The sequence below is a fragment of the Equus caballus genome, chromosome 5 (assembly GCF_041296265.1).
Source record: "Equus caballus isolate H_3958 breed thoroughbred chromosome 5, TB-T2T, whole genome shotgun sequence".
Classification (NCBI taxonomy): Eukaryota; Metazoa; Chordata; class Mammalia; order Perissodactyla; family Equidae; genus Equus; species Equus caballus.
Genome location: NC_091688.1, coordinates 942,572 through 969,894, shown reverse-complemented (window position 1 = coordinate 969,894; position 27,323 = coordinate 942,572). Strand labels below are relative to the sequence as shown.

Sequence of the window (27,323 nt, the reverse complement as noted above, 5' to 3'; positions counted from 1 at the left end):
TTCCAAAAGTCCCATGCACCCCTATGTTCACTGCAGCATTATTTACAATAGCCAAGACATAGAAGCAACCTAAGTGCCCATCAACTGATGATTGGATAAAGAAGATGTGGTATATATACACAATGGAATACTAGTCAGCCATAAAAAAGGATAAAATCATCCCATTCACAACAACATGGATGGACCTTGAGGGTATTATGTTAAGTGAAATAAGCCAGATAGAGAAAGACAATCTCTGCCTGACTACACTCATATGTGAAAGTTAAACATGTAGACAAAGAGAACAGATTAGTGGTTACCAGGGGAAAGTGGAGTGGGGGGAGGGCACAAAGGGTGAAGTGGTGTACCTACAACACGAATGACAAACAAGAATGTACAACTGAAATTTCACAAGGTTGTAAACTATCATAATCTTAATAAAAAGTTAAAAAAATATACAACTAAATACTGGGGGGATTTGGGGAGAAAAAGCAGAAAAAAAAGATTGGCAACAGTTGTTAGCTCAGGTGCCAATCTTTAAAAGAAAAGTTTGTTGAATGAATGAGTGAATCCTGCGAGGCAAGGATTCATTTGAGCACTTCACCACTCATTGCCAGGGGCTGTCCCTTCCAGTGCCCTCTCTCTTATTTGCTGGAAACAGACTGATAGGAATAATGGGCAAAGGGGGTGAGACGGCTGGTTTGAACACTGTTGGCGCAGCTGTGGTATTCCTGCTTCTCCCGGCCCCAGCCCTCCTGAAGCAGGTCAGGCTTGCGGAGCTGAGAAGGGAGACAGGGTGACCTTGTGGCCTTGCTTCCTCACAGGTTTGCCCAAGGGCTGGGAGGTGGACTCCACCCGGGAAGGAGCCGTGTACTTCATCAAGTGAGTAAGGCGGAGTTTCCTTCTGGTCTCTCTGTTGGTCCCGCTTTTGGCACATCCTCAGGGGAGGAGATGGTGAAAGGGTCTGTTTTTTTCGCTGAAGGCACTGCTGGCGTCTGGATGGCCAGGAGGTGTCACGGCTTCCGAGAGAGCGCTAGCACAAAGCCAGAGGTGTGTGTGGGGTGCGCGTCTCTCAGTGTGCGTGTTTATGTTGGCCTGGGAGAGCCGCGTCAGTCATGGGAAGTTTTCTGGGTTGGGGCTGGCGTGTGGAGCGTTGGGCTGCGCTCTATGGGTGGGACGGACGTGGCTCAACAAAGTAGAGGAAAGAGCTGTTCTAGACACACACGGGACAAAGGTTCAGAGGAAGGGGATGGAACACCGGGCGCCGTGAGAGGGAGGAGGTGGAGCCAGCTGGGGAAGGTGTGAGTGGGGTGCACAAAAGGCAGCTTGGCTGGTGGCAAAGCCGACTGTCCCCCTTGCTCCCCTGGATGGGGCATGTGTAGTCCTGGAGGTGAGGTGTGGGGCTGCTCTGCTTTCCTCTAGGGGTGGGTCAGGCCTCAGCAACTGATGGGCTGATGGAGGTGGAGACAGCCTGAGAAGGGGAGGACAGCTCTTTGGGCTGGCTGCTCCCACCTGCCCCATTGGACTCCTTTCCCTCTGCCTTGCTCTGGTCTCTCCATCTCCCCCAGGCGGGGTCCTGGCCTCGTTCCCATGGGTGAGGCTCAGCATGCTCAGGCCTGTGGGCCGCCCCGCCTGGGCTGGCCTGGGATTCTGTGGGGCTGGTAGAGAGCAGCTGGCCCCAGGGAGCCCCCACGCAGCCAGTGGAGGGAGCACCCTCTTCTCATCTCCTTTCTTTCCCTCTCTTCTTCGAAATCTTCATCGTTTCTACCACAAGGGGTCATCTTTCCATCCCCCAGCCCAAGACCAGCCAGCACTCACATTAGCTTGGCTGTTAACTGTATTCTTAAAACAAAAACCAAGCAAAATGGGTAAATTATCTGTTTTGGAAATTATTCTGGTATGGCATGGCTCTTGCAGACTGAGCTTTCCCTGAAGTTGAACCAAATTCCTTCCTGCTTCAGTTAAGACTTATTTCTTTTTTTCCCTTTGAAGATATCGTCTTAGAATTCCTTTATGTGCATTGGGTTCTTGAGATCATTTACTAAGCACTTTCACATGTGTTACCTCATCCCTTCAGTCTCTGAAAGCTTACCACCTACTGTGGTCTGGCCCTGTCCACCTCTCTGACCTCATCTCCCAAACTGGCTAGCTGCGCTGATTCTTATCTTTCTTTTCCTCTGTCAGGCCAAGTTCATTCTGACCTCAGGGCCTTTGTATGTGCTGCTCCCATTGCCTGGAGCACTTTCCTCCTATTTTTGCACATGTAGCTCCTACTTCTCATTTAGCTCAAGTGTCATCTTCTCAGAAGGACCTTTCCTGACGGCCCCAACTGAAGTACCCCCTGTGCCTTAGTCTCTCTTACTTTCTTCATAGCACCTACCACTGCTGGAATGCTTTGGTTTATGTATTTGCTTACTTATTTATTGGTGGTATTCCCCCACTGCCATGTCAGCCCTGAGAGCAGATTCTGGCTACTGTTTTCCATTCTATCCTAGAACCTCTTTGGCACATGAGAGGAACCCGATTTTTGCTGAAATAAATGAATGAAAAATGTTGGGAGAAAAACAGCAGAGGCATAATTAACCCCTGCTTCAGCTGCAGCCCAGCGCATCTCTCCTGAGAATTCGCTCCCAATTCGGCATGTCCTGTCCTGAACTCGTCATCTTCCCTCACCAGTGCTGGCTCCATCTTCCTCACAGTGCACCAAGCCGGGACCCTCAGACACCCTCAGGCCCCTTCCCACAGTCTTGCCAATTTCCCTTCTACACATCTCTCCCCCACCCCCTTCTCAATCATCCACGCCCACGTGGGCTCTCACCTGGACCATTCTAGCAGCTTTGCACTGATCTTCCTGCCTCTAGGCCATCCTGTTGCAACAGCGCTTTTTTTCTACAATGCCAATTTAGTCATATCCTTCTCCATTAAAGCCTTTCCTGCTTCCCATCAGTTACGGATAAACTCTGAATTCCATACTCAGGCACTGAGAGGCCCTCCTAATCTGGCCCCTGCCTTCCTCCTCCAGCCTGGCCTTCCATACTCCCCAGGTGGCCAGACCAAATCACGGTGTGCCCTCCACACTCCCCTCCCTTCCAGGCCTCCCAGCCTGTGCAAGTGCTAGTGCTCCTGGAGCACGTCCACCTGCGACACCTGCTCTTCCTTTAGGCCTCGCCTATGGCACCACTTCTTCAGGGAAGCCCACTTATTCATTATTTGTTTACACGTGTGTCATTTCCCCTAGGTCGGAGTTCACAAATGTGAATGTGCATCAGCATCACCTGGAGGGCTTGTGAAAACAAATCGCTGGGCCCCACCCCTAGAGCTTCTGATCGGATGCTGGGCAAATGTCAATCTTTGCTCACTGAAGTTTGACCCACTCACACTAGGAGAAAATAGCCTCCTAAGTTGTCTGTGTATCTGACTCTTATTACTGCCTCTTGGGATCCATGTCTGGGGTCCCAGAGCTCCTGACTCACCCATCATTTCACAGCAGGTTCCCAGGTGATGCTGAGGCTGCTGGTCCGGGGACCACCCTTTGAGAACTGCTGGTCTAGACTGCAAACTCATTAAGGGCAGGGGCGAACACAGAGTCTGGAAACATAGACAATGTTATTTCATTATGTACTGTAACCAAATGTCAGCAAGCCGTCGGTTATGCATTTGTGTCTGTTCCCAGTTGTGGTGGCAACTCTGTCGTCAGGAGCAGCAGTGGCCGCTCTAGGAGCTGAGCGCTTTCCTCCATGATCTCAGTCACTCCTCACAATGGCCCTGTGAGGGAGGCGCTATCCTCCCCAACTGTCTGAGCAAGTAAGGCGAAGGCTGAGACTTAGTAAATGACTTGTTCACTGTCCCAATGCTCGTGGAAAGCAAAGCTGGGATGCAGCCTATGTCTGCCCGATTTCACAGGTGACGCTCTTAACATCATGCCGCTGCTGCCTCCAGCATCCTGGTGCCTCACAAGGGAGGTGCCCACAAACCCTGGCTGAAAGAGTGAGTGAGTGAACGAGTGAATGATTCCAGCCCACTCTCCTTGTCTCCACAGCTCCCTGCAAAGGTTTATGAGGTTTGGTTGATGGGTGAGTCAGGAGCTCTGAGACCCCAGACATGGATCCCAAGAGGCAGTAATGAGAGTCAGATACACAGACAACTTGGGAGGCTATTTTCTCCTTCTAGTGTGAATGAGTCAAACTTCAGTGAGCAAATATTGACGTTTGCCCAGCATCAGATGAATGTGATACCTGTGTGTCTCATGGCGCCCACAGCTGCCGTCGTGGCTCAGGAAGGGTGTGCGGGGACAGGAGAAAAAGCAAAGGGTTGAAACGTGGGTGAAGCCCATTGCAAGCTCGTGTGCACACGCCCCGTGGGTCCACGAGAGGGCGTCAAAGCACGCGCGAGCCGCCCCGAGGCCGGCGAGGGTCGCTCCGCGTGTCCGTGCTGGCCGCGGACTGACCCCTGATAGCGCCGGCGGACCGTCCTCGGCCGAGTCTCGGCTCCATGGCTCTGGTGGACTTCTTTCAGATGCTTAAAGATCTGGCCATGGAGCCCTCATTGCTGACTTTCCCTGGCCCGACTCCTCTCCCCGGAGCAGCCCGCTGTGGCTTCTGTCTCTTTCTCCGCAGCTGGCGGGAGGGAGAGCGGCCGCGGCGCTTTCTGCAGAGCTGCACCCTGATAACCCTGGTCCGCAGCCTGGGCCCTGCTGCTCCCCCCACGCAACCCGGCCCGCACCTCCTCCCTCCCAGGGAGCCCCGCCCAGCGGTGTCACTTCTTCCGTGTTCTGGTCTGAACACTTCCTCCAAGAGGGTACCAGAATGGGCAGCCTCTCCACCGGTGCCTCCGACCCGTCCCTGAGCTGCTGCTCGGTGCTGTGCAGGCGCTGGGGAAGGCAGGGATGCAGAAGCGCAGGCCTCTGCCCCCCGCGTGGGCTGGGTCCCTGAGAGTCATCAGTGGAGACCTCAACCTGTGGGATCCCAGAGGAGGCAGCACCCTGGGAGGCGCAACCCAGCCACCAGAATTGTTCTGTTGTCTCCAGAGGGACAAAGGGACAGGGCAGCAGATCTGGTAATTAGTGGCCTGACTAGCTCTGCCTTCAGAAAGGCATTTGACGCCCAGAACAGTAAAGAGTGAGACAGACGGGGAGAAAGGTCGTGAATGGTGTGGGGCTCAGGGGAGAGAATCCCCGTTTGCAGGTGAGGAAAACTGAGGCTCAGCAGTCAGGTAACTCATTACAAGTCCCTCAGCTGATCTGGACGAGCCGGGTTCAAACTCAGGTGGGTCCTCAGGGAGAATTCACCAGATGGGGCTCCCTGCTCTGCTCCCCAGTTGGTACATTCTGGGAGGGAGAGAGCCACAAGGACACGAGGACATGGCCTGGGTAGGGAATGGGTACGGCACTTTGAGGGTCCAGTCAGTCAGCTTCGTGGCCATCAGACTGTTTCTCTGCTCCCCTCACCCATCCTAGCTGGAACCCTAAGGCCCTCCTGCTGCGACATTTCCCCCACCTTGCTCCCCAGACGAAGGCACTGCCCCCAAGGCCGCCCAGATCTCCCAGGGGCATCGCCACGTCTGGCCTGGGCTTCTCAGAGGATCCATGACAGTCGTTTGCAGCGCCGGCCGGCCCTGGGTCTGCCAGAGAGGAAACCCTCCCAGCAGGCCCGTCTGTGTGTCTCCTGCCTTTCCAGCTGCCTGAGGATTGTATGGGATGGGAGCTGGGCTCCTTGTCCCCTTCTCCCCACTCCCTGTCCTCTCCTGGATGCTATAATCTATGGCCCCAACCCTGCTTTGCTCCATGGGCTCCTCAAGGCCAGAGACCCCCGAGGTCCCCTCACTTTGGTCTGGCTGGAAGCTGGCCCTCCCCTGCCTGTGCTTAGTCTCGCCAAGTCCTGGAGAGCCGGGGCAGGTGGGTCGGGCTTCACTGGTAATGCCTGGCCCTGGGCCTGTGCCTGGGGCTTCTTTGCTCTTCAGCTGAGTGGCTTTCCCGTAGCTGACAACCTCAGTGTCTCAGCCAGGTGGGTGGAGCAGAGGGGGCTGACCTGCAGACCACGCCCGCCCATGGCTGCAGGATGGGGGTGGGGGTGGAGGGGGGGGACGGCCTGCTACTCTACCGTGAGATCCCAGCTCCGGCCTGGCCAGCTCTGGGGCGGGAAGGACAGTCCTTCCAGGAGCTCTCTGGGGTATGTGGAAGTGGGGTGTGGGTCAGCTCTTCTGAACAACCCTCGCTGACAGGGCCCCGGGCCCTGGGGCAAGTCTGCGCTCCTCCTTCTCCCACAGTAGATTCTTCTTAAAGGTAAAGACTTCAGTTGGTAAAATGATGCTTATACTCAGATCGTGTTAAAAGAGACCCTCAGAGAAGGGTAAATAGTTGTATTTGAGTGAAGAGAGGTTTATTTTTTTACTTTATTGTTTTATTTTTATTTTTTGCTGCGGAAGGTTGGCCCTGAGCTAACATTTGTGCCCATCTTCCTCTATTTTATATGTGGGACGCCACCACAGCATGGCTTGATGAGTGGTGTCTAGGTCTGAGCTCAGGATCTGAACTCACGAATCCTGGGCCACTGAAGCAGAGTGCACAAACTTAACCTCTATGCCACTGGGCTGGCCCCAAATGTTAATTTTTGAAATCTAGTTGTTCTAATAATAAACATTCAAGAAAGATGTAATAGTCATGTGGGTGGGTCCTTGAGGATGCCCCTCATCTAGCCCCTGCTTCTTGAGATGTTTCTGTACTCAGAAGTGACCCCATGAGCTGGTCTGGTTCCGTCTCCAGCTTCTGGGTCTCAGGGGCAGGTGGGGCTGAGAGCCCATGAACCTGCCTGGAAGTTTCAGTGGGAGTACTCCATTTTCTTCCTTTCTGATCCTGGTTATGACACCCAGTGTTTCTATTGCACTTTACCCATTGTCACAGAGAATCTGTTATTTTTCCAGCATCCACAGAAATGTGAAGACGAGAAGGAAACTGAGGCAAAGAGAGAGAGATTGAGATTGAGAGAGAGATCTCTTAATGGCTTGGGCTTGTCTGCAGCAGAAACAGGGCTGCCGTCCTGTTGTCTGAAGCCCTCCGTTCTGCCTCTGACCCTCAGTAATGCAAAGCACAGGTGCTCCCTGGCTTGGCCAGCATCCTTGCCTAAGGTCACTGGGGACCAGTTTGAGTGGAGGACCTAGGAATCCTGGCGTTTTGTAATGGGCTCCAACCAGCTCCAAATGTTACTTCTTTAAATTCATTGTGCTGAGTTGGGGGGATGTGAAGGCACTCAGGGCCGGGCCAAGCCCTCCTGACACCTAGAGATGTGCCCACCTCTTAGGTGGGCAGCTTCAGAGACAAAAGGCAAGCACAGGCAGGCCTGGTGAGGCCTCAGGGTGCCAGACCCCTGGGCAGCTTCTAGCTCCTTGTACCCTGGTGGGGGAACTGCAAACTGCAGCTCACGCAGCCTATGGCCCAGACCCCTCTGGGGGGCAGCCTCATCCCGGTGGCAGAAGGCCAGGAAGGCTGTGCGGGAGTCCTCCATCCTCTGCTGGGCAGGCGGCTTGCCACTGGTGTGGATGGAGTTAAACCTTTCCGGGGACTATTTACTCCTGATCCTAAGTGACAGCTTGGGGAGGGAGAGTCACGTGGCTCTGAAATCCCCACGGAGCAGATGGAGCATGCCCAGCTGCTTCTGCCTGGGAAGGATGCTGGATCCTGCAGTCACCACAACAGCATCCTCTCCCTGCGCCAGGGACCTGCCAGCCGGAGAGATGACTGATTAGACCAGATCAGATCCAGAGCCCCGCTCTTCAGAAGGGGCCCCGAGGGGCGGGGAGGAGGACCTCAGCCGCCGGAGCTGGGGGAGGGGTGCCGTGGGGCTCGGAGAGTTATAGCTTTGCAGCACTGGGCTCCCACCTCAAAAGCCGGTGAGTGTTTTGATGCATCATATAGATGAGGTGGGGGAGGAAGGTTGGGCTCTGGTCAGGGCTGGCAATCGCCTGCCGTGTGAGTCTGGGCTGCTGGCACTGCGCAGCCTTCCCCATCCCTCGTTCTTGGCAGCATTACTCGGGGACTGTGGGTGCTGAGAACGCTAACGATAGCCCCCGTGCCCCACCCCCACCCCCACTGCCGGAGTCCTGGGAAGTGCTGAGGTTGTCTGAATTTATCACATTTGAATTGCATCTCCTGGGTGAGGCCAGCTTTGGGGCTGCCAGCTTCCCAGGGTCCAGCAGGGTCCACCAGCCTGGCTGGAGCAGAAAGGCCAGCCCCACCCTGCCTCTAATCTTGCCAGAAGGACTGAATTGAAGGCCAGCAGGAAGGAAACATGGAGGGGGGCTCAGGGGCCAGGCTCCAGTCAGCCCCAGGGCCTCACCTCCCTCAGTGTAGGGAGGGGTCAGGGTGTGTGTCTTTTATGGGCTTGAGGTTGGGGCCCAGGGATGGTGAGGCTCTTGTATTCCTAGGGGGCTTCTCGTCTCTGGTCTCAGATTTAGTGGGGAACACCTGAAGGAGCCTGAGGCATGGGCATGGGGGCATGCAGGGATGGATTTATAACGGTGGGACTGGGAGGCAGCCAGCAGCACCTTGGGCTTAATGTGTGAGGTTCTGGGCAAAGGAGCAAGGTTGGAGAGCTGGCAGAGAGGGGTGGCAAGAGGTAGGGTGCAGGGCACGGAGGGGGAGTTAGGCAGGAAAGGTGGAAGGAGAAGAAGGGAGAAGAGGCTACAGGAGATGCTCTTTGCAACTACAGGCAAGCCAATGAAGGGAAGAAAGAGGGGGCTAGAGCCCGGGCTCGGGCCATGGGAGAGCCAGGATGCAGGGAGCCAGGGATGCAGGGAACCAGGGATGCAGGGAGCCAGGGATGCAGGGAGCCGGGATGCAGGGAGCCAGGGATGCAGGGAGCCAGGGATGCAGGGAGCCAGGGATGCAGGGAGCCAGGGATGCAGGGAGCCGGGATGCAGAGAGCTAGGGATGCAGGGAACCAGGGATGCAGGGAGCCGGGATGCAGGGAGCCAGCCCTGGCGCACAGGGGCGGGGAGGCTGAGCTGCAGGGTGAGGTGGTGGGAGGAGGATGGGCTCAGAGTCAGAGGGGGTCTCTGGCCATCAGGGTTTGGTGGTCCTTCCTCAATCCCTGTAGAGCTCTCACCCTCAATCTTGCGGTTTGGGGGTGTGCGCCACCACGGGTCTCTTGCGCGTGGGTTGGGAGCCCTGGCTGGCCTGTCTCTGCCTGAGCCTGCTGTCTAGATGGCCGCGGGGCATGGCAGGCCCTGCCTCCACAGGCCCTGAATGCTGGCTTCCCGGCCCCTTGGAGGAGCTTGAAGCTGGGGAGGGTTCTGGGGGCTCCCACCTCAGAGCAGCTCCACTTCGGCTTGGGCAGGAGATGAGCAGGTCCTCCTGGTGGAGGTGGAGGGGGCATGGAGACCCCTGGCCCCTCTCTCCTGCAGCCTGGCTGGCTCCTTGGGGGACCCAGACAGTGGCTCGGGGCTTGGAGCTGGCTCCAGGTGGGGGGCAGGAGGCGCTGAGGGCGGCAGCCCTGGTACTGCCACTGGGCTCTCCTTGGAGAAAACAAGCGGCTCTCTGTGTCTCCTCACAGGGCGCAGAGCGCTGGCCGCAGATCGAATTATTAAAAGCCCTTGGTTTTCCAATCAAGGCGAGGTGAGGAGCCCTTGGCGGGGCGTGCGATTAATCCTGGTGGTGCTGCACGGGCTCCAGACAATGGGGGCTTTTTTTTTTTGCCGGGTTCGGCTTTTTTTCTTCTTCACAGGAAGGTGACAGTGCAGGACGCATTACACAGATAATTACTTTTAACGTGTCTGCCTGGATTATTGAGCTGGATTCTTCCTGCTCGTTGTAAATGAAGTAATTACCAAGAGTCAGAGAGTGAGGCAGCCAGCCCCGGCTCCCTGCTGACATCACTGCCTGCCGGCCTGAGACGCCCCACCCAGCCAGCCCAGCCTGCGGCCTGGGGCACAGAACAGGCAGCCCGTGGGCCCAGGGCACTGGACGGGGAGAAGCTGAGCTGTGGGGCACAGAAAAGGCAGCCCGCGGGCCCAGGGCACTGGACGGGGAGAAGCTGAGCTGAACGGGCCTAGCCCAGAGCGGAGCAGCCTGGTGTCAGCCAGGCCTCACCAGCTGCGGTCCCTCTGAGCCCCACCTCCTCTGTCTTCCTCACTGGCCCGGTGTGAGGTGCCCTGAGGCCACTGGCACTGCGTGTGTGAGCCCCCAGAGCGGGGTCAGGACGAGGAAGGTTGCAGCTGGGCATTGGGAGAGCTTGCTGATGGGCAGGGGCTGCAGGGGCAGGAGTGGGCCCTGGTGTTGGAGGTTCTGCCTGGTCTGAGCTCCTGGCTGAGGGGGTCTGGAAGCCAGTGCATTATTGAGATGACTTTGGCAGGCCAGTCTCCAGCTGGTTCAAAAGGTCTAGAGAGGAAAGAGTGCACTTTGTTCGGGAAACATTTGGGGTCGATGGTGAGCAGAGAGAAGGAGTTGAGGGTCAGCTGAGTGGCCGTCACTCTGTCCAAGTGGGCTCTCGCCCAGCACCCACACTTCCAGATGCCCCGAGAGACGTCCAGTCCAGCCCTCTCCAAGCAGAGAGCACTCTCCAGCCTCCTGCGGGAGCACCGGCCTTGCCTGGATAGTTCCAGTGATGGAGCACTCATTCCCTCGCCAGACAGCCTGCTCCATGGGTAGAACATTCTTCTCTATTGAATCAAAATCTGCCCACTTCTAAGTTCTGCCCGTTCGTTCTGATTCTGACAGAGCAAGTCAGCTCTCTCCTTTCCATGGTGATAAAGATAGTTTTCTCCACATTAAAATAGTATAGAATATGCTATTTTATGTGTATGGACGTAATGTATTTTATGTATCATATTTGTGTTGGACTTTTAGGTTGTTACCCTTATTTTCCTTTTACAAGTACTACAACATGGACGTTTTTGTACGTAAGGCTTTTGCTGTGTTTTGGATGATTTCCTTAGGGTAAATCCCAAGACATAGAATTAATGTGATGAAGGGTATACCTTGAAAAAATTACTATTCTGTGAGTATAAATGTAATACATAATCATTCAAAAATGTAGAAAAACATATAAATAAAAGATCAAAATTACCCATAATTCTCTCACAGGTTTGGTATATAATTTTAACATTTTGGTATACATATATGTTTTTATGAATTCACGCATAGACATATGACTACATTTATTATCAAAATATACATATATACTGGGAAAATTTTGGACCAAGTATGTATTTTTGTCACTTAAATAGAAAGCATTTTTCCATGTCCTTAAATATTCTTTTGCAACATCATCTTTAAGTGACCGCCTGGTATTTCATTATATACCTATTTGTTTGTTTAATTGACTCCTATGTTAAACTAGGTGTTTCCAGTTTTTCACTTTTATAAACTATGCTACAAAGAACATATAAATCTCTGAATCAATGATTGTTTTCCTTAGGTTACCTTTCCAGAAGTGGAATTGCTATGTTTTTAAATATTTTGAGGTATTTTGCCCAATTCTGTGCTAGAAAGTGCTAATTTACGTTCCCAGCAGCTGCGCATGAGGCTGCGTTTTGTTGTGTGAGCATCAGCACTGAATATTAGAACTTTTTCATTACTTTAATTCACTGTTAGTTCGTTGTTTTACTGTATTTGTTTGATTAGTAGTGAGATTTAAATTTTTAAAAAGGGGTTCGTTAAGTCCGAGCAGTTCTCTGTTGGCATTTGTTGGAGTCTTCGGCTTTTCTCAAAAGGCAGTTGAGCGCAGTTGTCAAGATCAGAGTTATGGGGTCAAACTCAGCTTGAATCTGGGCTCAGCCACTCACCAGCAATGTGAGCTTGACAGCAACTTAACCTCTCTGCACTCTAGTTTCTCCATCTGTAAAATGGAAATAAGAATGTGGCCTGTCTCAGACTTCTTGTAAAGATAAGTGAGGTCATACATGCAAAGCATGTAGAATTGTGCTGAGCAGAGTGAGTGACGCGTGTGTTATTATTATCTGACTGTTGTTGATTCGCGTGAGACACGTACATATCTGAAGACCGTGCGATCATCTCCCTCTCTCCAGCCCCCCAAGTCTCCTTGTGCCAGGCTAAAAACCCCTGTTCCTCCAGTGACCCCCACTTTCTCAGGCTTTCCTGGTGCCTCACACCAGGTGTGGTCCCACCAGCACAGAGCATGGCGAGGCAGCCACACCTATTCCCAGATGATTTTCTGGAATGTCACACTTCCAGGGGCTTCTCCTGGCAGGTGCCTGGACAAAGAGAGTTTGGCTCCTCTGGTGTCTTCTGGCTAACAGGACACTCCACTGGAGCCCCTCCTGACGTGGCCCAGCCCCGCTGCCGCCTCCCTCACACACTGCCATGTGCACATCCTTTCTCGACCCCTCCTTGTCAGATCTACCCAGAGCGTCCTCATTCCCTTGAGCCCTCTGTGCGCTTTCCAGAGCAGCTCTCGTGATCTGATAGACTAACTCTGGCTCGTGGTTAATAAGAGAGCGTTGGTGAACTGCCTGCTGGGCTTGTGGACAGAACACCCGTCTGCAATCTGAAGACATAGATTCAAATCCTGCTCCAAGTTAGCAGCTGTGTGATTTATAGCATGTCACTTAATCTCTCTGAGCATTTGTTTCCTGGTCTGAAACATGGGGTTAGTATCGCTACCCACTAACCTAGTTGATAGCTAGGTGAGTAATATAAATAGAAGTGCTTTGTAAACTGCAAATTGTTACCCAAATGTCGGTTATTATTAGACGCGGGTGTTTGAGCAGTGTGTCTCACACAGCAGTGCTTTAACTCAGAGGTCAGACAGGTGCCAGGTGGTTAGTAGGAAATGTGTGTAGGGCAGATGGTATTCAGAGTGTCCGCCAAGTCCTCACGGGCCACTTACTAGCGCTCTGGAAAGGGTTGGTCCTTCCTGTGTGAGCTCAGGAAGCAGGGCTTGGCACACCAGCACTGATCTGTAAACATGCATGGGTGCTGGGGCCTTACTCCTGCAGGGCCTCGGACCTCCTCCTTGGGGAGGTGAGGTCCCTCCTTAGCTCTGACATCGTCATGTCCACCCTGTCTGCCTCAGCATTATCTGAGAACCTGGGTCTATAATTGCAGATGCAATATGCTTTTAATTAGCCTAATACTTGCAATTAGCCTGTTAAATTCAGCCTGGCCTCTGGTGGTGAGGTCGGTTCTTGGATTTTGCTTGGTTCCTGGTCCTTGTTCACATTGATGGCGATCCAGAGGCTGCAGGCAAGCCTGTTTGCTCCCCTGAGACTGCGGCTGCCTCGCTGGGGAATTGGAGGTTGTAGCAGGGAAGGAAAACCTACTTTTGATGAGGGGGGATGGTGGGGTGGGGGTGTGCTGATGGAGGCGGAGTGCTAAGAGACTTGTTAGAATCTCAAGCGAGATCTAGAACCCAGGTTCCCTCCTAATCCAGTGCTCTTCCCCTTCTGAGCCTGTTTCCCCATCTCTCCAATGGAACTAACAGTTCCTGCCCTGCCTGCATCACTGAGGGTCAGAGGACTTAGTGCAGGAAGGGGGTGTGAACGCAGCGTGAAACTGCTTTGTCACGTCACACGTGAAGCCCTTCGGAGTCGCACACATGGTCCTGCCAGACCCTTATCCTCACTAGTCACTCCTCCTGCAGTCTGGAAATTCTTGATTCTGTTGTCTTCTCATCCTGCCCTCTCTCTCCCACCCGTGGGGATGGGAGAGCATTAGCAGAGAGCAGGTGCTCAGGGAATGCTCGGTGGATCATGGATCCATGAAGCTGTGGATAGGAGTTTGGCTCAGGAAAAAGGCCCGAGGAAACAGAGGTGAGGAGCCTTGATGGCGGTGGGGGCGTTTCCTTTCTGTCCTCCTCAGCCCTGCCCCTCACACCGCCAGGCTGAGCCGCCTCACGGCGAGAGGCAGCCTTATCCGTCTCTGTCTTTGTGGTATTTTGCACAGAGCCAGGCACGTAGTAGTTGTTCCATAACTGCCTTTTGGATGCGGGAATGAATGAGACAGGGTAATGTGGTAGGAAGAGCCTGGAATTGAGAGTCAGATGAACAGGCCTTGGAATCCTGGCCCCCACTTTCTTCTGGCAAATGGTGACTATATGCTCAGTATCTACCAGGCAGGTACTAGGTTGCAAAAGTGAACTTTTAAACTCACAGTCCAGTGAGGGAGCAGACGTGGGCAAATGACTGTTCCGTATGTGATGGAGACACAGGCTGCCTGCACTGGTGGCCAAGAAAGAGAGTGGTATACTCTCCGGGGACAGTCAAGATTCCCTAAGGAATGGGCCTTAAGTTTTGTCTCATCAGCTTGAGAAAGTCGCTTAACTTCTTTGGGTCTTAGTTTCCTAAGCTGACACGTGAGGAGAATAAAGCATCTTTCAGAGAGGTGAGGACAAAATGAAATAAAATAATATGAATAAAACATCTGGCACTGAATACTTTTTTTTTTTGTAAGGAAGTTTGGCCCTGAGCTGAGATCTATAGCCAATCTTCCTCTTTTGCCTTGAGGAAGATTGGCCCTGAGCTAACATCTGTGCCAGTTTTCCTCTATTTTGGATGTGGGACGCCGCCACAGTGTGGCTTGAGAAGCATGTCCGTGCCCAGGATCTGAGCCTGCGAACCCTGGGCTGCCAAAGCAGAGCACAGAAGCTTAACCACCACGCCACTGGGCTGGCCCCTGAATAATCTTTAATAAATGTTAGAAATGTTTCCTTGAAGCCAGGCCAGGTGATTGGTTGGTTGGGGAGGGGCAGGAGCCAGGAGCTGAAGAAATTTCGGAAGCTGATCCGTAGAACTTCATCTCAGCTCTGCTAGTTTGTACCTGTGCCACCTTGAACAAGCTCCTTAACTTCTCTAAGTCTCAGTTACTCTATCTGCAAAGTGGGAATAATAAGTTTGCTGTGTGGATCCATGGAGAGACTTCACACAAGGTACCTAGAACATACCTGGCACATAGTAAGTGCTAGAAAATAGTAGCTCTTCTTTGTTGTTTCCAACATATTTCGTGAAGAGACTGTATCTGCATGCACACACATGTTGCATGTGTGTTGACTCCCAGATCTGCTCAGAAAGGGAGGCGGGAGAGGGAGGCCCAGGATTAGGCTGAATGACAGCAGTTGCTGCTCAGTCTGAGAAACCTTCCATGCACCGAGGTGACTGGAACTCTAATGAAAAGCTTGGAGAGACCAGGCTTGGGTCATGGCACTGGGGAAGTTAGCCTGTGGCTCCTGCCCCAAGCTAGGGGATCCTACCTCATGGGAAACTAAGAAGTGGGCCCCTGACAGCGGGAACTTAATTCCCTCAGGCACGTAGGCTCCCAGCCCGGGCCAGTCTTGACGGCAACATCCCAGCAGCTCTGTCGCCTGGCTGGTCCCCTGACCTTCCAAAGCAAGGCAGCCTGGCGGCCATGCTGGGTTGCCATGGTAACTGGCAGCCTCCCAGCTGGGTTGCCTGGGTAACCAGTTAGCTGGTATTGGGGGAGGGGGTGGTGAGCTGGGGGGAATCAGCCTCAAAAGAGGCAGAGAGGGACAAGGCTGGGACCAAGAGGAAGACAAATCCTAGATGCCCCCAGCACCCATTCCTCTCTCCCTTCTGGGATTGGGAAAGCCAGAGAAAGGCAGGTAGGAAAGGATGCAGTGTTGTTTCCTACCCTGTGTGTGTGCGCGTGCTTTGTGGTGTGAGTCATCTTGGCCAATGCAGGATGTTTGGAAGATTAGATAGGGCAGTGCAGTATCTCCTGGGCAGTGATAAAGGCAGTGAGGTCCAGAGGGAAGTGGTGGACCATCCAAACTGCTGTCTTAATCCTGGTCGCCCCGCCCCCAGACGGCTTAACTTCTTTGGGCTCTAGTTTCCTCGTCAGTGAGATGGAGGTGCAAACGTGGACCTCCAGGGACGTTGTTTGGGACAGTGACTGGCACTGTCAGTGGCGGGTCCCTCCTCTCCTGCGATGCTAATTTTCTATTCGGTGGATGCTTTCCAGCCCGTGAACAGCTTGTATCGGACGCCCACCCTGGTCCGAGCCCAGCCCTGTGGCAGAGGAAGGGGTGGGAGGGGGGGAATTCTTGAGAACCCAGAGACACGGCTCTCACCCTCCGGGAGTTTACCATCCCAGACTGCTGAGGGCAGGAAGCCAGTTTATACAGGTGGGAACGTCTGCAAGAAAGTTTCAAAGTAAGACCTAATTGAGATTTTTGACTGGAACTAGTAGAAATACATTTTTTATCATAATTCAGCAAAGGTGTGTTATCCTTAGTGTGTGTGGTGCATGCTAACTTCCTGTTATATTCTAGTCTAGTCTGGCCTATTTTGTTTAAAAAAAGATACCTTGGCCCTTCAGCTTGGTTTCACCCCCGCCAGTGGGGCGCAGCCTTCAGTGAGAAACGCTGAGAGAGCACAGACTGCGGCTCCTGGGTGTGAAGGACGAGGCGTCTGCCACCGGCCACGTGTAGTGTTATCTGGTTGGACCCTCAGAGTGGCAACCTGTGAGGTAACTGAGGACAGACATCACACGACTTGCCCAGGGTCACAGGTCAGAGGTCGTACAATTTGCCCGGTCACAGAGCCAAGGCTTAGATGGGGTCCCCATGCTCAGGTTCAGAGTGCGCCCCACATGTGCTGAATCTCTTGCCCAGTTATTCTGTTGAGAGGAACTGAAGGAGTCTCCTTGTAGAGAGAGAAACTGGAACCTAAAGATCCAAACGGATCTGTCGGGCACTGCAAAGTCGAGGGCCTGGAGCTGAGCCGAGAACTCGGGGCCCCTTGTCTGTCATCACAGGGCTGGGAGAGGTGGGCGCTGAGGACGGCTGTCGAGAGAGGGTGCCGAGCCTGGAGCAGCCTGGCTGTCCCCTCAGAGCTGGTGAGGGAGCACGTTGGGAAGGGCAGAGTGGGCCTGGCCCCCCTGAAGCGACCCTCGCGGTGAGCCCTGCAGCCAGCGTTTCTGGTGGTGGAGCAGGGCTGGGTCTACATAGGGTGAGGAAGGCTCCGTGTCCGGGCCCTGGGCTGGGCCTAAGGCCTCAGGCTTCTGGGAGGGTTTCTGGCAGGAAACCTTAAGCCAGTCCTCAGAGAAGCCGGTCTTTAGTTGTCCGTCTCTGGTGAGGCAACGGAAACAACAGCAGGCGGGCTGCCAGGAGTGGACGTGGCTGCAGAGGGGCTCCCGGGGGCGCGTGGCACCGCGGGCCCAGGGGAGGCGGCGCTGCGGCTGCCCGGCGCTCTGGGAAGCCCAGCGGGGCGCAGCCCCTGTACGTGTTGATGGGGCGGATGGAGGAGAAGGCTGGAAGGAGTCAGGAGCACGTGGAGGGGTTCACACCTGGCGTCTGCGCTGGCTGCCAGAGGGTTTAGCCTGTTCTCAGTCTCTTGGACCTGGTTTCCCCTTTGTGGGGGCTCAGCGGACAAGCTGTTCCCTCCCTTCCCTCAGTGGACTTTGCCCTTGGCAAACAAGAGCGGGAGGCGAGGCGCTTGCAGCCGAGGGTTCTTCCTTGTCGTTGGGGTGTATCCCTTCTGAGCTTCTGCGTGGCGCTGCACACGGAAGGCCACCCTGCCCGTTGCTGGGGAGCTGTGGCGGCCTGGCGGGCGGAGGCAGGCCTGTGCTCCTCGGGGAGGGGGCTGCTGCACGCCCCGCCGGGTCCTTGTTGCTCCAGGCTTCACGTTCACCTCTCAGCACCCACTGACCTGAGCATCAGCCTCTCCAGCCGTGAGAAAGAGAGCAGCCGGGGCACCTTGTCCAGGCTCGGATTTCAGGCGCGTGGTGCCTTTTGACATGTCAGGCCAGGGAGGCGGGCGCCTGACCAGGAATTCTGCTGGAACTCAAGCAGGGGTATGTTTCTGTCTGAGGCTGGGTGGATAGAAGCTGGAGTGATGGTGGGTTTTCAGTAAAGAGCATCGGTACCTTAGGATCATACAAGGGGATTGTGCTCATGCTTAAGGATGAACCAGTTCATGCTATGAAGTTAGCTGAGCGTCTTCTTGTCAAGACCTGTCCTCTCTGCATTCGTATCTTCTGTAAGTACTCGGTGTTCTATCTTCTGTATTCCCTTCAGCTTGTCCAGGGAGACTTTGATTACCCCATTTTACCTGTGACGAATCTGTATTTCTGAGATGGTGGGCCACTTGCTGCAGACCACGTTGAGAGATGGGGGAGTAACCGCAGTCAGAATTTGGGCGCGTTTCTGTGTTTCCTGTTCGAGCGTGTCCTCGCCCCTCGCGTGTCCTCGCCCCTCGCGTGCCCCAGGTTTGAATGCTGGCATGTCAGTCAGCGAGATAACGGAGATGAGGGCAGAGAGGTGGGAGGATGTGGAGGAGAGGCTCTACTTTGTCATGACGCCCCCAGCTGGCCTCCTCTCCCCAGGTGCCAGCCCCTGTGTCCTGGGGAAGGCGGGTAGCCTATGCTGCCTCCTCTGGAGGAGTGAGGGTGTGTGCAGGTGTTGCTTACACGTTCATGTGCACAGAGGGGAGGGCCCGTCAGCAGCTCTGGGTCTAGTCAAGGAGGCCCTTCTGACCGAGCAGAAAGAAAGACACAGAGATGCTAAGGCAAAGGCTTGGAGGCAGAGCTGGGCTGGAGGGAGAATCAGAGAGCCTAGCCTGTGCTGGGCCTACAGCTCCCTCCTGCCCACAGACTAGTGGAGGAGGGGATGATCTCAAGGGCAGCCTCTCCACCAGGAGCCCTAGCCTTCTGCAGCACAGGCCTTCTCTGAATCCAGAAACCAGTGTCCTCCTTGAAACCCAGCATGACCCTCTGGTGGCAGGCAGCAGGGCGGGCTTAACTCATTCTCTTCTTTCCCTGCTCTCCACTGCCCTGTCACCCCATCACTGTGGCCACTGTGTGTGTGGATGTGAGGGTGGAGAGCCTCTGGGGACGTGGGTGAGCTGACTGCCCCCAGTGCCTCTGCTCCCTCACTGTTGAGGCCAAGGGACTAGGCAGAGAAAGGAGAACTTGCCCCATGGCTTTTGTGGGGGGACCTGCCACAGGGGGAGGGAGCGGAGCGTGGGGTGGGGGAAGAGGGAACAGGAGGAGTCGTGGTTGATGCAGCTGGGGTCCTTGTCCTTTTCAGGCCAATGCTCGAGTGCCCGAGCCAGCCCCCTCCACCAGCTCTCTAGGACCTGTGCTGTGGGTGAGGCTGTATCCAAGCATAGACACGTGGGTTCTGAGGGGGAATAAGGTGGAGGTCCTGCACGCGGCCTCATGGGGGAGACCCCAGATGTGAAGAAAGCACGTTCTAAGTGGAGGGAAACCTTGAAGGGAGTGGGGCCCAGGGCCTGAGAAAGGAAGCCTGTGTTGAGAGGAACAAGGCCGAGCTCAGATGCCTTCTGATGCGCTGCCTCTGGTCAGCTGTTCTGGAGGCACAGTGTCGAGACCCCAGAAAGGGCTTTCTTTAGTCTAAATGGAAAGCATCCCAGTCGGGCTCAGCATCTGCCAAATCTGGTGTTGTCAGAGCCAAGGCCAAGTCATCAACACTTATACTTATTAAGCTATATTTTTAAAAGTATCCTTTTATTGGTGAAATAACAAGTTGGAAATAGAAGTTGTTCTGAATTATTTTCATTCATGTATGTTCTTCTCTCTGATAAATCTGTATCTCCTCACAGTTGTTAGCATAATGCCTTGAAATAGTTGGTGCTTGCAGATGCCTCCCCACCTTCCCTGGGCATCATGGTTGGGGATGGGGCAACATGTGGGAGAGTGAGATAAGAAGCAGCTCTCAGCCCAGATTCTTTCGTGGGCTGAGATTTTGGATTATTTTTCCACTTTCTGGCTCAGAGCCAGCATGACTGTCTTGCCCTCATCCTTGGCCAAAGGATTTGCAGAGTATAGGTTGTTCATGTCTTTGCAGCCTTCTCTGCCTTTCTCTTTGGAGACATGGCTTTGTCAGTCACCTCTGGGGTACTCAGACAGTGTGGACAGGTGCTGCAGTCTCAGTTGGGTTAGGAAACACTGAACCTCTTTCATACTTTTTATGATGACTCTGTATTTTCAGTGTTTCTCTGAGAAGGAGAGGGCTGTTTCTGGCCAGCGTAGAGGAGGTCCTCGCTCCCTCAAGAGCCTCGTGAGATGACTGGTCAGGGCGAGGCGGCAGCACCAGAGGCTCGTCTGCACATTTCCCACAGTCCTCCCTTTGGCTCACTTTATGGCCGTCCTGGGCAGGTTGCAGTCCGGACATTGCTGTCACTTTCTCTCCATCACATACATCAGAATTGGTGGGCAAACGTGGGCTCCGTGTAGCTCATTATAAACACTGTGCTTCTGTGTCAGAGTCTGTCTTTCCAGATGGAGAGACCAGTTCAGGGGAGGGACCTAGAGTGTCAGCCTTGGAAGCAACCTTCCATTGAGTCCGCCCCTCTTCCTAGACAGCAGTCGCCTTTGCAGTCTCTCCGACACGCGGTCAGCCAGCACCACTTACGTACCCCCGTGGCTAGGAGCTCTGCTCTGTGAAGCAGCTTTTCCCACTGTGGGACAGCTTCAACCTTTCTCCTTCCTTAAGGTTGAACTTAAACTTTTCGTCTTCTGCCATCCCCGCTCTGGTTCCAGTTTGACATCCTTCCTGGGGCTCACTTGTTTATTGTCCTTCCGGGAGTCAGAAAGATGTCTTGAGAGAATACGACACAGCAGGAAAAATGTAGGCTCTAGGATCTGTCTGCTGTGGTTTGCACCTGGTTCACACTTGCCAGCTGTGTGACCCTGTTTATAATCCTTAACCTCTCTGAGCCTCAATGTACCCATCTGTAAAATGTGGGTAGTGATGCTACCTACCTCCCAGGGTTGTTGAGAGGGTTAAACAAAGTAACACATGTAAAAAGCTTAGAACAGTGCCTGGCAACTATAAGCCTCTCAGTGCATGGTAACTTTCCATCTTCTCTTAAAGTGAGCTGTCTAGAATTGGACGCAATACTCCAGATCTGATCCACTCAGCAGGACTCCGATGCCCTCCACTTAATCTATTTCTATTATGTCAGACTAAGTTTGCACATCTCTGGTGTTTAAATGGAGCCTGCTGTACTGAAGTCCTCAGGTCTTTTGCCCATGGACAGCTATTGGGTACAGATCTCCTGTCTCCTACGTAAAAGGTGTGGTCTCCTTTGGAGGGAAGGTCAGAGTCAAGGGCAGCCCGGAGCATCCCTCACACTGGTCCAAACACACTCCTCATTGCTGCAGTCTGGTCCTTTTACAGTGCCATTCAGCATCTGGTGTTCTATTTGGAAAATCCCTTGACCCACACTGGCCTAAGATAAAATCCCCTCCCCATGGATCTCTTCTCTTTCGCTCTGCTCATCATGCCAGCTGAGCAGGTGCTGTTGGGACCTTCCTAACCTCCAAACCCTGCTCCTCCGCTTCTCACGGTTCGCAGGCTGTAGGGAACGGGACACAGGGCCCCAAGCATATTCCAAGGACCTGGTTTCACAGGGAAGCCCCCGAGGACGTCTCAATCTTTCCTCTTCATGGGGCAGCAGCATCTGTATCACCTGGAAGCTTGTTAGAAATGCAGAATCGCAGGCCTCACTCCCGACCTACTGACTCCGAGTCTGTGTTTTGACCAGATTTGCTGGTGACTCACGTACGTTACAGTTTAAGACGTGCTGTTCCACGTGTTCAATTTGGGGTAGGAATGAGGTTGAGCGGGAGCATCCTGTCTTCCAAGATCTTGAAATCAGTCCTACTGACGAGGCTGCTGGGGACAAACATAAAAGTATCTCCAGGATATTTGATCACTGACTCTCCACGTGCCCCCGTTTGCTTCTTGAAATACCAGTAATAAGGCTTTTATAAAACATACATTAAAAAATATAGATTGTCGTCGTGTTTTCCCCATTTTATTGGTAACATGCTCTTGAGCGTATCTCAAAGCTTTGGATTATATGTACAATTGGAATCTTTTAAATGTTAAATGTGGGGTTAGGCCATTATTTCAGTATATGGAATCCTGATTCTGCTGTCAACGTGTTAGCCATCCCTCCTGGCTTTGTCAGTAGCAAATGTGGGAGGCTTGCCTTCTGAGTGTTTATGCAGATCATGGAGGACGAAAACGTGGCACATGGCAGGATCACGAGCAGACCCCTGTGATGCACCATTGGCGGCTCCTTCCTTCCTTCAGCCAGCAGTCCCGAATGCGGAGCCGCATCCCAGCCATCGGATGAGCTGGTTGGAGCTCCTGCTCTGTTCCCTGCTGCCTCAGTCACCTTTGGCAAGGTATTACCACCCCCAGTGCCTGTTTCTTCATCTGTAATGGAGGAAATTGGAGTAGTCGTCAGCACTCCCTGGGGTGCATTAAGAAATGCATATGCCTGGGCCTCCCCTACCTTGCCCAGAGATCCTGATTCAGTTGGTCTGTGGTGGTACCCAGGCATGAGTATTTTTAAAGAGCTCTCTGCGTATTTCTAGGGTGAAGCCAGGATTGAGAACCAGTGGACCAGATCATCTCTAATGGGCTTGATCTGCCCCCTGGTCTCGGGGGCTCCCTGGCAGCCTGGTTCCACAGCCTGAGCTCTGCTGGCTGCAGTCCGTGGTAGGAGACGGCCTGGCTGGCGGGTGTAGCTGGGGACAGGCTCTGGGCAGGCTGTGCTGGACTTCAGGGCACCCTCGTCTCCCCCAAATCCCTGGGAGAGGACTTGGGGTGCCTCCTATCAGCCGCTTGCTCTCCTGCCTTTCTCCTCTGGACAAAAGCATCATCTTGGACTTTTCTGACACTAGCTCCTTTCCATGTTTCTAAGCTTGCTGCTTAAGAAAAACAGCCAAAGGCCAGTGTGAGTCAGTTTCAGCGCAAGTCAGTCAAGATGGCTCTGTGTCTGATTCCTCTCTTTGCCCTCTGTTTCTGTCCTCCCGTAACTCAGGAGGGGACAGCACCTCTGAGGCCTTCTCCTGCATCTCTTTCCCTTCACAGACTCCCACAGGCCCAGGGCTACCCTATGCCAGAGCTGCAGCAGCTCCCAGGAACCTTGCTGACCGACACACGAATGCATACAGGCCCCTCTGACTTGGCCTTGGGGGCCAGAGCACCTGCATGCCAAGCTTGGCTCATCTGGGGCAAGACTGGCTCCTACCCTGGGGCTCAGGATGTGGCTCTGAGCAGCCCTCCCCTGCTTCTGGGGAAGGAGCGCCCAAGGCCTGTGCTATGCTGTCCTGTCCCCTCCCTCCCCCAGTTGCTGCTGGATGCTGGGAGCGTCTCTGCAGTGGGCCGTTAATTGGTGCTTCAGCTGGCTGATCGACTCTAATGCGCGTGAGCATTTATTTACCCAGCAGCCGCCTCTCAGACAGCCGTTAATTGCAGGCACGAGAGAGACAATAATTATGGGATAATGGGTGGCTTTTGTGTGAGTCCTTCTCCTTGTACTGTGTCAGCAAACACCGAGGTTTGTTTCCTAACATTCAGCCCCCCTGCTGAGGGGGTGCCACAGCCCCTCCCGCTCTTCCATCCCTGTCGTCTAGCACCGCCTCCCCAGGGTTTCACCCACATTCCCTGGGTGACAGAAACCATGTTCCTATCTTCTAAAAGATCATCTCCTAATTCCTATGCAGCCATGACCCCATTTTGAGGATTTATGAGGTTGAATTGATGCTTTTTAGAAAGTAGTACTTAACTTTGCCTTAAAAAGGGGGAAGTAAATCCTAAACTCTGTGCCTTATTCCAAGGTCTTCTGATCTTTGTTAACATGTTTACATGGTTGTAATTAGCGTGTAGCCTTTGTCCTGTGCCATGCATTTTTTTGTTTAACGTTATTTTATACCAACACTTCCCGGTGTGACAATGGTTCATAAATTTGTCATGTTAAATAGCGATAAATAATTCTGTCATGTGCCTCCATTGCTGTATTGCTCTTCTCTTAGTCCTGGGGATTTGGGTTGTCTCCAGTTTGTTGCTGTTATGAATAGCTCCACTATAAGCGTCTTTATACGCTACTGACCCCCGGTACTCCCAGGCTAGCTTGGATTTGTGAGTTGTGTTGATCCTGGGAGGAGCTGAGGCGGTGGGAGCTGGAGGCTGCAGGAGTTTACCTGATTCCCTCCCCACCCTCTTCCAATACACAATGCCTTCTTTTCTCACCTCTTTTCCCATCCGTTTCTAGAATGATCCTTGCTCCAACTTCCCTGGTAACAACCTCAGTTAGTGAAGGAGAGATTTGGTGCTCTGGTTATCTATTGCTACACATGGATCACCCCAACACGCAGTGGCAGAGGACCCCCGTCTGTTGTTACCTCTCAGGGTTCTCGGGTTAGCTGGGCTCAGCTGGGGGCTTGCTTGGGTTGTCTCCTGCCCTTGTGGTCATCTGGAGGCCAGACGGGGCTGGACAACCAAGGTGGCTCCTCACATGGCTGTTGTCTGGGAGCTCAGCTGGGCTGTCAACCGGAGTACACACACGGGGCCTCTCCATGTGTCCTGGGCCTCCCTCAGCGTGGCGGTTGGTTCCGAGAAGGAGCATCTCAAGAGAGAGTGTCCCAAGAGCCCCACGTGGAAACTTGAAAGCTTCTTATGCTCTAGCATGAGGAATCACACAGCGTCACTTCTGTTACATTCTGTTGGTCAAACTGAGTCACAGGCCCACTCAGATGCAAGGGGAGGGGGAACAGACTTGGCCTCTCAGTGGTGGGGTTAGCAGAATTTGCAGCCATCTTTGATCCTCCACAGTTGAAGACGGGAAGCAAGTATCCTGTGAATCCTGTCAGGCCCTCAGGAGAGCCCAGACGAGACCCCGCCCCTTCACTTCCACTCCAGATCCTGCGCGTTCCCCACACCAGTCCTGTCTCTCTTCCTGCGTCCCTCCTCCTGCCCCCACCCTTCTGAACTCCAAGCCTCTGTCTCTTTGTCTGCCCTTGTCTTACACAGCTCTTACCACGCATCGCCAGCACTCAGCTATTTATGGGCTGGCTTGTTAGGCTGTAAAGCCCTGGCTGAAGGCAGGGACTCTGCCCCGTTCTTCCTGTTAATCTCCACACCCTACCCCAAGACCAGTACAGCGCCTGGCATGGAAAAGGGCTTCCATAAATCCCGTTCCCTTCCCCTTTTTAATACACTGGACACTCCAATGTCTGGTGAATGAATGAATTATCTTAATGAAAGTGGGGGCAGGGAGAGGACAAACTTTTACTCAACACTTAGTATGAGCACTTGTCAGCACCGGCCAGGAGCGTCATATAAATTATCTGATTAAATGTTTACAGCAACCTGGGAAGTATGCAGCAGTATCCCTATTTTACAGATGATGAAACCAAGATTTGAAGATGTTAAATACACGTCCAAAGTGACACTCTAGGGTCCGATAGTTAGAAAGTCATGGAGCCATGATTCAGACCTAGGACTTTGGGAACTTCAGGCAAATGTTTTCTCCTGTACACTTAGTGTCTTGGAGCCTCAATTTCTTCATCTGTAAAGTGGGGAGGGTAGTACTTACCTCCTAGGGTTGTTTGGATGAAAGAAATAAGACGTGCAAAGCCTCCAGTGCTCGGCATAGAGGGGGCGTTCGCTCCGTCCTGCCTATCGTGGCGGGTCTGCTTGTCCTCAAGGGTTTGACAAGCTCTCTACACTTTTCGGCTGCCTTTATGGCTAGCGATGTGGGTGCTGGAACCGCCCTGTCAGCGTCTTTGGGTGTGTGCGTTGTTCACCAACACACGCAATTACTCTGGTACGTGCTTCCCAGTTACTCCTCCCCTCCCCGAGCACACGGCAGTCGTTGCCCCTGGATTCCCCTCCAGTGAGCAGCCTCCCACCTTCTTTGTAATCACAGAGCAGACAGCCAGGCCTCCAGTCAGCCGGGCGGCTTCCTAGAGCAGCTGAACCCGGGGATTCCGCCCTCCCACATTAACTGCTTTTGTTTGCTCTTTGAAAATTAATTCCAACAAGAGCTCATTAGTTCTCTTTCTTTTTCCTCATCCTCGTGCTCACTCGCTCTCTTCACCTCTCAGCTCCGATTCCGTTTTTTGGTCTTTCTCTGTCTCGTCGTGTACAAGGACCCCATTCAGGATGGGTGTGCGGTGGTGGCGTTCTGCTGGGTGAGTTATGATATGGACTTGACAGGAGAGTGTGGCACTGTGAAGGGGTCTCCCCAGTGGAGCTGGGGCAGCGAGAATTTACGTCTTTGCTTCCGTGACGCCCTTCCCTCTTGTTGCTTTGCCTCTGGCCTCGCCATTCTCTGGCTCGAGACGCTGCCTGGGAAGGGAGGAGCTGGCCACTTTAGGCGTCCACTGGTCTGGTCTGGTCTTCTGTCCCTTCATTCCAAGCTCAGCCCCATCTCCCCCTCCCCTGCCTGGCCACTGACACATAGCACTGAGGTGCCAGAGCACAGACGGCAGGAAGGTGGGATGTTTTTCCTTGACCCTTCTTACACCCTCCCCTCCAAAGGTCCAAACTGAAAAGTCGAGGGGTCCAGAAAGAGGGCAGTTTCTTAAAATGTTTTCCTCCTGCCTTCAGGCTCTCTGCTCCTCCAAGTGCTCGTTCTCTCGTGGAGCAGCAGGGCTCAGGGGCGGCGAAATGGAAGCCAGCCCAGCAAACTGGGCTGTCAGGAGCCATGGAGGAGCCCCTCCATACCCTCTCTCACACTCTGGTCCAGCACTAGCAAGGGGCTTGTCATAGGCAGTTGCTAGCTTTTGTGATTTGTTCCAGTCTGATTCTGTTCCTGAATGTCTGGAGTTTGATAAATCTTCAAGTCCAGAAAAGCATTTCCTGCATCCACACGGATTTGCAAGTGTATGTCCCTTATGCTTACGAGCCCATGGTGGGGTGAAGTAGGGAGGAGGAGGGCAGAAGCGTAACAAGCTGGTCCAGTGCATGATGCTGCATAATACCTCCCGCCACACACACGTGCGTGCGAGCACGCACACACACACATGCCTTCCATGGGGTCTGGCCTGATGGCCTCAGCCAGAAGTGACCTCTCCTTCTGCTGAATTCCTCTGGCACCACCGACTTGGAAAATTTACAGGAAATCTATGTTTCTAGTTGTAGGCTGGTGTAGAAGATCATATTGGATAAACAAATTGGGGCTGGATTGTAACAGGCCTGTGTTTCAAGCTAGGAAGTTTAGCCTCTCTTCTGTAGGCAGTAGGGATCCAGCGATGGCTGTGAGTCGGGGCTGGAGCGAATCGTTTGCAGAGAATGGGAGACCAGATTCAGAGGCACTCTGCCATCTGCAGGGCAGCAGGACTGGGGTGACGTAGTCCAGGGGTTGCTGGGTTAGCGTTTACTCTATAGCCAGAAGGCCACATCATGGACAGGGAAGGTTGGTGGGAATGGGGTGATGACACACTGAAAGCTATTTTGGAGGCTTAGGGGATGAGGCTGGGAATCCAAGTCTTAGGGTAAAGTCGAGTTGGTCACTCGAGGCAGCAGGGTTAGGGCTTAGGGGACCAGATGCGGGGATTAGGTCCAGGACCCACTAGAAAGCCCCTCTTGATACTAGAGAGGTTTACACTGCGCCAC

General features: G+C 53.5%; 1 protein-coding gene across 50 annotated transcripts in view; it reads left to right on the top strand.

The window, feature by feature from the left end:
• PLEKHA6 (pleckstrin homology domain containing A6) overlaps positions 1-27,323 on the top strand; it is a 134,863-nt gene that overhangs the window by 10,352 nt on the left and 97,188 nt on the right. For 34 of the 50 annotated variants that reach the window (XR_002807786.2, XR_011438411.1, XR_011438413.1 and 31 more), the window contains exon 3: positions 804-861. Coding sequence is in view for 30 of the 50 variants with exons in the window: in XM_023640331.2 (XP_023496099.1) it covers positions 804-861 (58 nt within the window). In the remaining 20 variants the exon portion in view is untranslated. Of the gene's footprint in view, positions 1-803; positions 862-7,433; positions 7,864-17,597; positions 17,738-27,323 lie in introns of those variants that run through there. The other 16 variants (XM_070266471.1, XM_070266467.1, XM_070266470.1 and 13 more) reach the window with 7 other exon arrangements.